Source organism: Scylla paramamosain, chromosome 16 (genome assembly GCF_035594125.1).
Source record: "Scylla paramamosain isolate STU-SP2022 chromosome 16, ASM3559412v1, whole genome shotgun sequence".
Taxonomy (NCBI): Eukaryota; Metazoa; Arthropoda; class Malacostraca; order Decapoda; family Portunidae; genus Scylla; species Scylla paramamosain.
The window spans coordinates 13,057,787-13,071,830 of NC_087166.1; the positions used below are offsets into that span (position 1 = coordinate 13,057,787).

At 40.3% G+C, this 14,044-nt stretch overlaps 1 protein-coding gene across 2 annotated transcripts; it reads right to left on the reverse strand.

Moving 5' to 3' along the window:
• Positions 1-555: 555 nt before the first annotated feature.
• On the reverse strand, positions 556-12,654 carry LOC135108068 (Golgi resident protein GCP60-like). 2 transcript variants are annotated; one of them, XM_064018672.1, is made up of 11 exons: positions 12,443-12,654; positions 11,620-11,761; positions 11,110-11,250; positions 10,560-10,664; positions 10,342-10,429; positions 7,608-7,757; positions 7,397-7,502; positions 6,731-6,855; positions 5,072-5,240; positions 4,421-4,637; positions 556-2,328 (listed from the first exon to the last, which is right to left on the reverse strand). In XM_064018672.1, the coding sequence occupies exons 1-11, from the start codon at positions 12,642-12,644 to the stop codon at positions 2,265-2,267; spliced, it is 1,509 nt and encodes a 502-aa protein (XP_063874742.1). In that variant the 5' UTR covers positions 12,645-12,654; the 3' UTR covers positions 556-2,264. The 2 variants fall into 2 exon arrangements, with proteins under 2 accessions (XP_063874742.1, XP_063874744.1); XM_064018674.1 differs by having other exon boundaries at positions 556-4,637.
• Between the last annotated feature and the right edge of the window lie 1,390 nt (positions 12,655-14,044).

Sequence of the window (14,044 nt, forward strand, 5' to 3'; positions counted from 1 at the left end):
AGTGGATAGGACAAGAAGTTTGGTTTAGAAGATCATTATGTTATAACTTTATGAAGAATACGGATTTCACTAGAAAAAAAAAAAACATGCAGAAGTAGGATAGAAACAACTTCCTCATCAGATTCCATGATACAACTGAGTGAGGCTGAGTGAGCCTGCAGCAGCGATTCTTTTCTTTGCAGCGAGCCTTTTCACACGGGTGGCTCGCTGACACGACTCGGTAGCCCGTTTCGACCTCCTAAGTACATCAGCATTTGCTAGGCGTTGCTAAGTCGCGCGGCCAAAACACCCATTGACCTACTTCTCAACTCTAAACACAGGAGTTAAAATAGCAATGGCCCAGATTACTAGGCATTCTACATATAATCCCTCTCTCTTTCTCTCTCTCTCTCTCTCAGCTAACCAGCTGAATATGTTATTGTTGTCACTTCATATTAGTCACATGTACTCTTCTCTTCTTAAGTTACCTACATAATTAAGACATCAGTTTACTCACCGTACATTCTCTTTCAACAATAAGTGCTCAGTGGGTACATGGCACAATGAAAAGATGTGTATTCAATTATATTTTATTCAGTATGAATATAAAGCTTTTCCATTTGCATCAGACACTATCTACATCAACAGCTTAGCTCAGTTTCCTGCCTTCACCATCACTCACCATATCACCCTCACCATTTACTTAAATTTCCCCCAAAGAAAAACAATTTAATGTATCTAATTTTACATTCATTATCAACTTAAACTCTAAGTTAACAAAATAAACACTAACTTGTATTATCTAAATTAGCTCAGGTAACATTATAGTTTACATAAGTATACAATTTATCTGCAAAAAAAAAGTTTTCACTTAAATGCCACATGTAATCTTGCCAATACACTGAATCTTTCACAATTGTTTAGTTTCCAATAATATCAATTTGCAACACCAACCACTGCACTGTGTCATGAATGTTTGATCAAGAGCTTTACTTCACCCCTAAGAGCTTTCCTGTCACCCAGTCACAATCCCACAGCTGCATTACCCTTAGCTCTGTCACCCAATCACCATACCCTTGGTTCCATCACCCACTCACCATCTCAGCTACATCACTCTCCAACATACCCTTGGCTCTCTATCACCCATCCCCACAGTCCCCTCTCAACCCTCTCTGGTCTCCCCATCAACAGCTCCAGGAAAAATGAACAAAGTCAAATTGGGGAAACTCTCCATAAGTCAACAGAGATCTAACACTATCGGCTGCAGCAGCAAATCCAGAAAACAGGCTAAAATTCTACCTAATGTACACACTAAGGATCATCCACACAGTAACAATTAGTATCTTGTGTAGTGATATATGTACACATTGGGGTTTATTCTTATTAAATGCATGTGTAGGTTCAGTATGCATCAATTCTTTACAGCAGTTGCTTAGCTTGTTGCAATCTGCATTTCCTTTTCTGTTATATGTATAGAGAACACAAGGAAACTGAGTACATGCTGGCAAAGCTAACACAGGGTTTTCCACAGCAAGCCTTTCTTGTAATGTTTTCATAAATTCCTCTCATGTAGTGCTGCCACTTTCAAAACAGAAAAATAGCCATAAATCAAGGAATTCACTACATTTATCTCATTGAAGAAGCATCACCCAAATATAAGTGTGATAACTGTACATTAAAAATGCAATAGCTACTCATAAGTACATAATACAGCACTAATCAGCTTGTAGGAAAACCAGCTAACATGGTTAGAACATGTGGGCAGAATTCCTTATAACACAGAGCTTAGAAGCAGTCACCACCCTTTGCAGCCAAGAAGCAGACTAGCAAGTGACAGGTAGATGACAGACAGCCTCACACCCATGCCTGCTAACTTCTGAGAGGAAGGAAGAGGAAAATGTGGCTTCATCTATTTCCTCTTTCACTGCTCCATGAAGTAAGGGAGAAGGAATGAGGCGGTTCAGTTGTCTGTCACCTCCCGACTCTCACTGGTCCATACACAGCCACAGCTGGTGTGTGGGCAGGAGATTATTGCTTCTAAATATACAAGCATGATTACAGCTTATCATTCTCTTTGTCAAAGCTTTGCCTTTGGTGCACTCCAACATGTGTGCCCTCTCTCTCTCTCTCTCTCTCTCTCTCTCTCTCTCTCTCTCTCTCTCTCTCTCACACACACACACACACACACACACACACACACTTTTCTTCATGCATTCATGATGTGCACAGGTTTACCACCATTTTTCTGCGGTGACAATGCAACTTCACTGGGTCTTGTAGATATTTTAGGTTGCATTGTAAGATGATGATGATGTTTTAGTGTGGGAATCCTGGCTGGTGGCTGTATCACTGAATCCAGAAGAATAAACAAGTTTAGTGCAATTATAATCGTAAGTAAATATTTTTTGCTTTGTATTTTAAAAGCATATGTTTGCTATGTTGAATAACATAAGGCTTCAATAATGAATGCTTGAGTCATTCAAGAATTTATATCTGTCATCACAGAAAAAAATGAGAAAGATCAAACTTGTCTGTCCTATAGTTAGGGTGTTAACAAACTATAACAACTAACCTTTACATTCATAAATAAACATATGCTTTTATAATGCACTTCAAATTCAGTGAAATAAAAAAAAATGAACTTTGACCTCATGAAGGTGCCAGACCTGAAGTATACCTGCTCTAATCAACATAGAAATGAAGTGTTTCTGAGGTCAGATGATTAGTATCTAGGTGCATATTTAGACCATAGAAGAATAAGGGAACTGCCGATTGTTTGCCCATCAGTTATCAGATTGAATATGTCCCAAGAAAGTAAGCAGCATCTTCCCCAACTTGTACGGCACCTCCTATGCATCACTCTGGGCCTACAGCAGGTGTCCTAGTGTGCACATTTAGATTTTAGTATCAAGGAAAATGCCTCCCTCTTTGCTTTGATTTCACTTTCTGTCTGGTAATTCTTGAGATGCATCCATCACTCAGGATTCATGTCACATCATCATCCATCTACATCTGTACACCACTGCCACTTTCTACCATAATTAAGTAGTCATATTCTTAACACTCACTAGTTTAGACCTCTTACAAAACTGCACATGTAAAGGAAATATCTCAGAGAAAAAACCAAGTTTCCTTCACTCTCCTGTTTCTGGAAGTCATGGAAATTGAGAACAGTAAACTGGCATGACGTGTGGAGCCCAACAGCTCAAAGCAAAGCTACGAAATGAGCCCAGCGGCTAACTTGCCAGGCTCTTGAGCTCCTCTACATGGAAGCACTGGTATTTGTGCATGCACCAGACAACACAAGCATCAGGAGTTTTTTACTGCAATGAAAACACACTGGCAAACACAAACATGTATTCTGTAAGCATCAGATCAGTCCAAACAACACAGTCAATGTTTCATATAAGTGTGGAAGGAATACCAGTGACAAAAAAAAAAGTGCACTCCCAGTGAGTCTGTGTATCACTTAACATTGCCAACAGTGAATGTGCTCAAAACCTCAAATTGCTCATAGCCTCTTACAGCTTTTGCTCACTTGTTTCTTTAAAATGCAAAATTTGGAATAATCCACAAATGCTTCACACCAATCCACACATGCACGGTGTCCTGCTGGCCTGGGACTGGTGGACGTGTGAGGTCTCTCAGATGGCCTCCTGGTTTGATTGACATGGAAATATTTTTGCAGATTCACTTCTGCCATCAAGATATTCTAATTGAAAGAGTAGTACCAGTGGCTGTTATCAAAGAAAATTTGTACTGTGCCAATGGTATTGCTTTTGACTTAAGCCAATCAAGAAGTGTTCCACTGAGACACACCTCACTGTAAGCTCCAAACAGGTAAACAAGAGGCTTTTGGATCTGCAGGTGCAGATGTCCACAAGCCTTGGATGTTCATCAGGGAACAAAGGGAAGCAGAGCCCTGACAAGTACAAAGAACTGAAAATGGCCGTGCCAAACCTCCATGTGTCAACAGTCAACCAGAGATAACAAATGTTCATAAGAAGATTTCTAATGCTAGAAACATGTCAAGACGACTGATAGTGCCATCATTAGGTTAACAAAGATTAACAGTTGAGCTTGATCATCTCTACATATATATATATACAACTGATTTCACACCATGATTTCTCTGCAAGTAACATCTATCAAGGAAAAGCTCAAAACAAACACATACATGCCACAGTCGGACATGTACACTGCAAAAGAAAAAAAGAAAGAAAAAGATAAAAAAAAAAAAAAAAACAGTCTGGACAATAGTCAAGCGTATTTTTGATGAAAAACCTAAACCTCCTGAAAAATATATATACAAAAATAGCAAAATTTGTCCTTGCTGTTAGCTGAGGCGGCCAGACAGACCTACACCTCCCACAAGAGGGGCTGGCGCGCCCCATCACGAGGCCGGCGGGCCGCGGCGCAGGAGGGGGCGGGGCTGCCTCACCTGGTGTAGTAGACACGGTAGTAGAGCGTCTTGCTGCGCCAAAGGGAGTACGAGTTGTCAAACTTGAGGAGGTAGACACCAGTGCCAGGGTAGGAGTGTGAGCCAGCATACACCTCCTCATAGCAGTCCCGGCGGTACACAGGGATGATCACCGACTGGGCTGGCCGACCACTCTCAGACTTCCTACCAGCCAGCCTCTCTACATCATCCCCCTCACCTGTAGTACACATCAACATCACTATTGCTACTCATTATATCCCACTTCTCTGCCATCATCATCACCATCACTGCTCATTATACCCCATCTATCTCACTAGCCTCTCCATGTCCTATGCCTCACCTGTAATACACCACCACCATCACCATCATCACTGCTCATTATACCCCATCTATCTCACTCCCATGGAATACTATGCTCTTTACCTGCAGTATGCCACCATCATCACTATCACTACTCATTATATCACTTACTTCACTTCCATGTCATATCATACCTTTTGTCTTTAATATACTACCACATACACTGACACATCACTATCTATAATGCACACAGCAGGCGCTTAACTATTAGACTCTTATGACCACTCTATCACCGAACACAACAGAGAAAACCTCATCACAAATACAGGGGAAAGGCAACAAGAGCAGTACCTTCAGGCTCTTCCTCCTCCTCCTCGTCCTCACTCTCTGATATGTGCACAGACACTACATTGCTGGAGTCCTTCGTCCACTCAAAGTAAACTCCAAATCCGATGTCATAATTGTCAGTGGCAAACTCCCAGAAGAGGCAAGTCCCATCCTCATGCGTGGGCACCCGAACCTGCGGAGACAGGGAGGCTCAGAGGTCATGCTTGAGGTGTTGGCAATAAAGGCACAAGTATATGTTCTCATCTTTTTTCTCTTGTCACGACTATTTTTGAAATCTAGAGATGTCTTGTCTGGTTCTTAAGGGTGTTTTTTCTCATGGATGTTGTTATTATCGTTGATTAGGATGGAGAGGACTAAAAATAAATTGTTGGAATGATGGGACAGATGGAAGGCTTAGTGGGTGTTCCTGAGGTGTGTAGAGACAGAGACAGAGACAGAGACAGAGACAGAGACAGTGTGTGTGTGTGTGTGTGTGTGTGTGTGTGTGTGTGTGTGTGTGTGTGTGTGTGTGTGTGTGTGTGTGTGTGTGTGTGTGTGTGCGCACGCGCTGAAGGAGTGTGTTATACCCAGCAGAGAGGTATGAGTGGGATGTATGGATGGTGAAAGAGTAAATGATAGAATCAAATGGAGACTTTTCTATCCTGGCTGTCTTCTTGAGGGAGTTCCATGGGACAGGAGTAGGATGAATTACAGTAAACCCCACCCAAGCTGGATTAATTATGAGGAACAGCAATCCAAGATGTCCAAAAATCTGAGTTATCAGGGAAAACTAGATGTGGCCTTAGCAGCTATGATGAAGACCAGCACACAGAGCAGGAGTCAGGCAGGAACACCAGCTGTCTGTGGTGCAGCAGGACAAAGGTTGTACAGAGAGCAGACAGTGTTTTCAGCGTGTATACTATTGTAAACCCCAGATGGTTATGTATCGTGCACTGTATGGGGGGAAAAAATTAATATTTGGTATTTAAATTATATATCTAATATCTAATATCTAAATATGTATCCATCTTTTCTGGTGCACATAATGAAAAATCTTTTTCTAAGCACTGGCACCACTGATGGTGTTACAGTGTCCCCACACTCGCCTGTTTCAGCAGCTAAGATTGGCAGCACTGATGGCGTCACAGCCTCCCCACACTCGCCTGTTTCAACAGCACCACACACCTCACCACAATTTCTTCTGCTGTGTGTGTGTGTTAAAGCCAAAGGTCACTTCAGTCAGTGTTAATGTTCTCTTATTCCTTTATTTGGATAAATGAGGAGAACACAAGATGTGACACTCTACAGTATAATAGTACATTAGATGCACATATGATGTCTCCCTGAGTGCCCAGTCTCAGAGAACAATTTGAGATATCAGGCGTCTACCTGACTTACCCCATATATCTTGGTTGACAATATGAGATATCCAACACTTACCTGAGGGCACGAAAGTGTCCAACCTCTCCAACACCCGAGATATTCGGCAATGATTTAGGTGGGGCTTTTAGTGCACATTAAATAAAAAGATCACAGGCAGGAAATAACAAAAATGAAGAGGTGCTATCATAAAAAAAAGGATAATGAAAACCTAGAATACAGAAATGCTAATAAAAGAATGGAATATCATCTTCCTAGGCTGCAGATTGAAAGAACATGTGATGGCAAAGATTGGAGCCTTACAGTGACAGTCTCCCCGTGGCCAACTTTGATGACTGAGTCTCCTCCTTCATGTTTGATGGACTCCTTGAAGTCCTTGATGTCTCTCCTCGTCCACATGGAGGCTGGAGCAACATTCTGGCTGGAGTCTGAAAAGTAACAGGCCCATGAACAGCAAGTGTGATGCCATAAGCTTGAACTAAGTCAGATAGATAGATAGATAGACAGAGATGGGTCAGTGGTTTAAGATCAGTAATGGGTGTCAGAGTACTAGAAAATAGAATCCTAACGTGATATTGATTGATGATAGACAAATAGAGATGGGTGAATGGTTTAAGACCAGTAATGTGTATCAGAGTGCTAGAAATTATATCCTGAGCCAATATTGACAGACAGATAGATAAATAGAGGGATGGGTGAATGGTTTAAGATCAGTAATGGGTGTCAGAATACTAGAAATAAAACCCTGAGCCAATACTGATAGACAGACAAACTGATAGATGTGCAAATAGTTTTAAGACCAGTAATGGATCTCAGAGTACTAGAAATAGAATTCTGAGCTGATACTGATAGATAGACAAATGGATAGATATGCAAATGGTTTAAGCTCAATGACAGCTGCCAGAGTACTAGAAATAGAATCCTGGGTCAACATCAAGCTTCAGCAATGCACAGAGAATGATGACTCACCGTCCTCCTCATCCTCCTCTGACTCCCCTTCTGCTTCAGAGTCATGGCCATTCTCTGCAGGGCCTGGGCTCTCCTCCCCTCCATCTGTCTGGCTGTCTTGGCCACCCTGCAAGTAGGATGTGCATTTTTACCATGAAAATGCATATACGTATCTTGAGATCTGCTGTTCTGACATCCAAAGTTGATCAGTCACCTAGTTTCTTTTTTTTACCTGCTCATTCACATCATCAGCATCATTGCTGTGTTCTTGTTGATTCTGTTGCTGCTGCTGTTGTTGCTGTAGGAGAAGCTGCTGTTGGTAGACCTGCTGCATGTACTGCTGGTAGTGCTGGTCCTGCAGCTGCCTGATGAGGACTGCTTGCTGCTCAGTCACCATGGCAAAGGAAAAGAAAAAATAGAATAAGGGAACATGTGGTGTAAATCTGCTGCACCACTTTGTTTTGCTACTGGAATAAAATGAGGGAACATGGGGGATGGTAAATCTCCTGTAACAATTTGCTTTGCTGCTGGAGTAATCTTTCTATCACTTCTTTATAGCAGAATACAGTGACCATCTTCCTTTTTGTGCAGTGGTTCTTAATCCCTGGGTCATGACCCAAAATTGTGTTGCCAGGCCATTTCAATGGGTCACCAAGGATATGTACACAATATTTTCTCCAGCATACCTACTCAAAATGTTATAAAAGTATTAATCCCGTGTATAAAATACATAAGTCATTAACATCTAAGGCTAAGCAAATCATAGAAACACAACTTAATTGAGGTGAAAAACAGCCTACATCTACTCTTGCCTTTCAAATCAAACTGTTGGTTGATATTTGAAAAGTGGATGGAGGGAGGGAGAAGTCAGGGGAGGGAGAAGAGGGTGCGAAGAGAGTCGGGAGGTGATGTGTCAGCGTCACACCAACGCCATGTCATATCTTTCAACTGAGAAAGTGAGGGGCATGACACGACAGTCTTCATTTAATTTTTTTTTCCTATAATTGTTGTATATTACTGTTTTCAGTAAATATTATATTGGTGCACATCATGTGTTTGACTGTAAAGCATATTTACATTTCTACTACAACTAGTACCCTGAATCTACAGCTTCTGCTATTACTAGTACTCCAAATCTATGGCTTCTACTACTAGTACTACTACACATACTTCTGCTGCTAATACTACTATTACTACTACTACTACTACTACTGCTACTGCTACTGCTACTACTACTACTACTACTTATGAAGGTATACAGGTTGCCATGGCCAATCTGGATAGGATTTTGGGTCGCAGCCAAAAAAGGTTAAGAACCACTGCGTTTGTGGGTTGTATAGGTCATTTCTTGAGGTCCAGGTGGACCTACAATATAAGTAGGTTCTTATTCTAGTGGCAGCAAATAAGAGTACAGAAAGGGCACCTAGGAACACTTTGACAAAGCCAAGAGCACATGTGACTGGCTGGCTAGGGTTCCCACACCTTTGGGACTCAGACCTGCCTCTACTTATGCAATGGAATGAGGGAACATGTAGGGGTGTAAATCTACAAAACCAATGAGCTACTGGAAGGCTCTTTGTATCATTACTTTATAGCAGAATATAGTGAGTGCCTTCCCTTTATGACTAAGACCTTCCTCTACTTATGCAACAATTCTTTTTTACTCCCTAGAGATGCATAATAATGTATAAAGCCTGACTGTGCAGTAGCTGTCAGCAGTCTTCCTGCCATGAGCAAAGTGCACTGATCCAGACATCCCTACATCACCAAGAAGCATCTGAAACACTTCTGCCCACACTTCCACTACATTCAAAAGGCTTAAGTTGAAGTGACATGGGTTTTTAAGAATGTTTTTACAGTTCCAATGACAAACTAACAAGATTTCTACATTATCAACCCAAGAAGAACTCTTGAAAATACAGCTAATCATCTCTGTGGCCTCTGAAAAAGCATCTTCAGTAGTGGTCCAGCACAGTATATAGTGTTTGATTTTCTACTAAACACGATTCACAGCCCTGCTGCCGGACTACAGGCGCTACCACCCCTGGGAAAAACTGTCATGTACAATCACTCAGTACAATCTAGGTAGTAATTCATTAAGATACAGGAAAAGTTATTAATAAAATCTTCCATTACTTAAGATTCTTATTCTACTTTCTTGGGAAGAGGAGCTTTTCAGGTCAGCAACAGACAGAGCAGAGGAGAGCATGTGAGGTGTGTGGCGGCAGCACATGCTCAAGCTTAGACTTCACATGTACAAATTCTTAGCCAATTATGATTTTCTCTCTGCTTTAGTTTCATGTCAACTATAATATTGCAAAAACATATATTTCCTTGCCTGCACATGATTATCTTAAGAGATGATACAAGAAACACATTCACACACACAAAAAAAAACAGCTCTTCTCCGGGATTAAAGTCACGGCCTCGAAAAAGAGTCAAGCAAAATGGCTATCAGTCAAAAAGATGCGAAATATCAACAGAAAATGCAGCATCTTCCCTTCTTTCCCTTGTTTTATGTCACTTTCAGGTTCTTTTAATGTGAAATGACAAGAAAAGAAATATTTCTTTATACAACACCAACCTTCTTGGTCTCAAGAATCATTATATTTTATATTTTATTCTTCAAAAATACATTTCCTATAGGAACTTAAATAATGTTCTGATGTTCCTAATACTTGCTGATTGGTTGTTTACCTTTTTTGGCCTGGAAAGGCAAACACTCTGATGGGCATGTATACTTCCATATGCCTTTTGGGCAAAGCGTTTGACTTGTCGCTGACACTACTGAAAATGCCTAAAATAGTCATGGTGAGAGCAAAGCATTTCTGAGTACAAGCCCAGGTCTCAATGTAATGGTTCTTCAATTTCCCCATATACATGCAGCCTCAATGGAACTTCTATAAGGTGCAATCCTTTCACCTGTATACTCTTCACACCTCCAGTAAACACACACACTGCCTCACCTGCTCAGGGTTGCCTGGGTACTGTTGCTCTGCGTATTTCCTGAACTGGTCGTATGTTTGCTGGTTGAGCGCTTCCTGGATCTGCCGCCTGAAATGTGGTGTATAATGACTCCTTTTCCAGTAATGGCTGTGTGGTGTGTGTGATTGTATGGTATGTTACAAGACATGACTTAAGCTAACACGACCATCACATTACTCTAAGGCTGTACTGTACATACTTAGTCTCCTCCTGCTTTTTCCTCTCTTCCTCTTCCTTTCTCTGCTCCTCTTCTTCCTGCTTTCTTCTCTCTTCCTCTTCCTTCTGCCGTTCCTCTTCTTCTCTCCTGTAAGACCAAAGGTGTGTCACCCTCAATATGATCCTGGAGGGTTTGGTCTACATTTCTTACTCCATGGTGAGATTAAACTGTTAGGTCTTGAGGAAAGGTGTACAGAGACCTATATTTACTGACATATTAAATTTAGAGCAAACATCACATCTAGATTGTAAGCATCAACTGCCCACACCCTTAGTCTTCTCCTTTCCCTGTTTCCTTACAGTCAGGGGTTGGCACCATGTATGCGTTTCCTCCAGTTGTTTCTGTCCCTTGCGCCTTCCATCAAGAGGCTTATTTATTTATTTATTTATTTATTTATATTTATTTATCTATTTTTTACTGGTTCTTACAGCCAGACTTTGGTTTTAGCATTCAAGAGGCTTAGTAGTGGCTTATAAGTGGCAGTTAATCTGAGGAAAATATTACAGAAATTAGCACATAACAAAGAACTCACGCTAGTCTCTCCTTCTCCACCTTGTCGGCCCACAAAGCTTCCACGTATGGGCGGAAGGTTGGCACGAGATCCGAGAGTTTGTTAATGAACTGCTGCTTAGCCTCCTCCCTTGTCATGGGCCCCAGGGCTTGCCACGCCAGCCTGCAGGGGTCACGGCAAGGTTAACAGTGGTGCACGGTAAACAAATACACTGACAGACATGATTTGCTTTGGCATTATCATTTGTTAAGGACAAAATAGATGTTACTTGTTGTACATTATCATGATATTGACTTTTGGGAGAGAAAACAATTAACAAAACAATTATATTAAAATCTCAGTTCCTATCAATATTCCTGTTCTCTTGGAAAGAAACTAATTTCTCGGACTGGACATTCACACTTAAATATGCCTGGAACACAGAGGCAGTATACACCTAACCCAGCCACAAGAAGTGTTGCTCAGCTGTGTCTCATTACTGTCAAGACCACAGAAAACATAAAAGAAGTGGCAAGCTGCCCTCTGCCTCACCTCCTGTCCTTGCCCACAACGTCCAGCACACCCACAGGAGGTGAGGACGATGGATCAAAGGGGCCGTGGGTCACCTGCTGGGTCAAGCCGACCAGGGCACACTTCTCACCATAGCCAAGGTGGACAGCCTTGCCCTCTTTTTCTGCAATACACAAATAGTTATTACTCTATGGATCAAAACTTCATATGGAGAGTGGACAACATGTGTGAGTCTGACAGCCTGACCAGAAAGATCAGTAAAATAAGCTATATACTGATATCAATAGCTAGCACAATAACATTTTCAGATAAGCACATGACTCCTTGAATTTCACCAACAATTACTTGAATAATACCACTTCAGATGATATTCTGTTGTAATATGGTCAGTGTGTGGCATGTCTCTCCCTAACAATGGTAAAATACTTCTCACGTGCCAGAGACTGAGACCAGCAATGGCAGGAGCTGAGGAAGCACTCAGTGCACTGACACTACCGGCCAGCATCGAGGCAGCTCAGCAGAAGCCCTCTCAGTAACACATTCCCCTTGCCAATGAAATTAACGTAGCTTTCCTGTATCAGATAAAACCTGAACCACTGCCTCCATATAATACAGGGAAGTCAGGTGTATCGTATGTAGAGCTACGATGTTACTGGCCAGCACTGGGGCAGCCTGACAGGTCATCGCTAGCACATATTCTCTCACAAATGGGGTTATTTAACATAGCTTTCTCATAGCAAACTAAACCTGAGCAAGTAACTTCCAAGATCATAGCGAATTAAGACTGACAAGGACGAAATATGTGCCAGAGCGGCGGGGATACGCAAATATTCCAGCCACGTACCTTTATAAAACTTAAGAGCGATCCGGTACAGGTCTGATAGGGAGAAGCCCCAGTGAACCTCCACGCCATTGACTGCTGGGGTTGTCTCCGCATTCCCTGGGCTTTCATTATGTGCTATTTTAGCCTCCTCGCCCCTCTCTGTGTCCTCTACACCGGCCTCAAGCTCGGGACCAGCGGCCGATGGCTCCGCCCCGTTCGCCATGTTTGTTTACCTGTCACATATGAGTGCGTTTGTTGACGAGAGTATTTTATGGTAATTTCATAGGCTCTTTTATACATATTTTTACTGACTAGATTTTTGTGATATTTAATTTTTCAGGAAAGTGGCTAATAATATTTGGTATCTTTGTTTACCCGTCATAAGCGCGTTTGTTAACCGATGTACTTTTTTCTTATTTTTTTATTTTTTTTTTAGTAATTCAATATGCAATTTGTTTGATTTTTTTTAATGTTTATATTTTTAGTTATATTCAATTTGTCATAAAACGTGTCTCGTATTGAAATATATGTGATGTTAAGAAATTTTGAGGTTCAACAAATCTTGTGCCACGTATGTAAATTAAATATTTCGCTTAACATACATTATTCAGACTCAGACAGGTAAAAAATTACTACCAAAAAATAATTCATATATTTCCTGGTTGTATCTGGAAGGTAGTTCAGCTTAGGAAAAGTGAAACGTGGAAACTGTATAATTTGATAAGTAATTAGCAATTAGTAATTTCAGTTTGAATATATATATATATATATATATATATATATATATATATATATATATATATATATATATATATATATATATATATATATATATATATATATATATATATATATATATATTATACAACTTAGTCTACATTGAAATGCCTGTGATTACCTGGAAAACATTGGTAACTGCGCTAAATATTGACGGAGAGAGACTGGAAGTAGGATCCTGCTACGTGATGACGTCACTTCCAATTCATGACGTCACATAGTCCGTTAACTTATGTGCGTAACGTATTTCAATTTGAAATGACCCCTCCCAAAAAGGCAGCTTGAGTCGAATGCCTTACATATTCTAATTTGCCATATACTTTAACTAATACCAGAAATATCAAGACATTTCAAACCTTAGTAATATTAATGATTTTTAAGAAGAACTATCTGGAAATTATTGAAAAATTGACCTCCCATAAAACCACTGAAATGTCCAGCCATTTTGATTTAACAAGAATGAAGAACACTAAAAAATAAACTATTTTTTTCAAACAATTTAAAGCCAGTTAGAAACAGGAAGAAAAATCATAGGAAAAAAGAAAAAAAAAAAAAACATTGCTGGAACATTGAGACGATTAAAAAGAAATCTACAGTTCATAAGTTCGGCTTAACAAAAATTAAAAAACACTAAAATCATGAGCAATTTTTAGAAGCAATGAAAATCTATTTACAGGCTGAAATAGAAAAAAAAAAAAGTAGGACGGTTCTAAAAAAAGACCGAAAAACATTAATTTATACGTAAACAATGCCAAAATCAACATGTCTCACTTAACAGACATACGGAAAAAAGTAATTAAATATTTTAAGAAATCATTAATAAATATTCTATAATATCATTAAGTC

Coding starts and splice junctions, on each gene's coding strand:
- LOC135108068 (XM_064018672.1), bottom strand. CDS start 12,644: ATGGCGAACGGGGCGGAGCCATCGGCCGCTGGTCCCGAGCTTGAGGCC. Junction 11,251..11,619: donor GTTGTGGGCAAGGACAGGAG/GTGAGGCAGAGG, acceptor TGACCCCTGCAG/GCTGGCGTGGCAAGCCCTGG. Junction 10,430..10,559: donor AAAAAGCAGGAGGAGACTAA/GTATGTACAGTA, acceptor ACCACATTTCAG/GCGGCAGATCCAGGAAGCGC.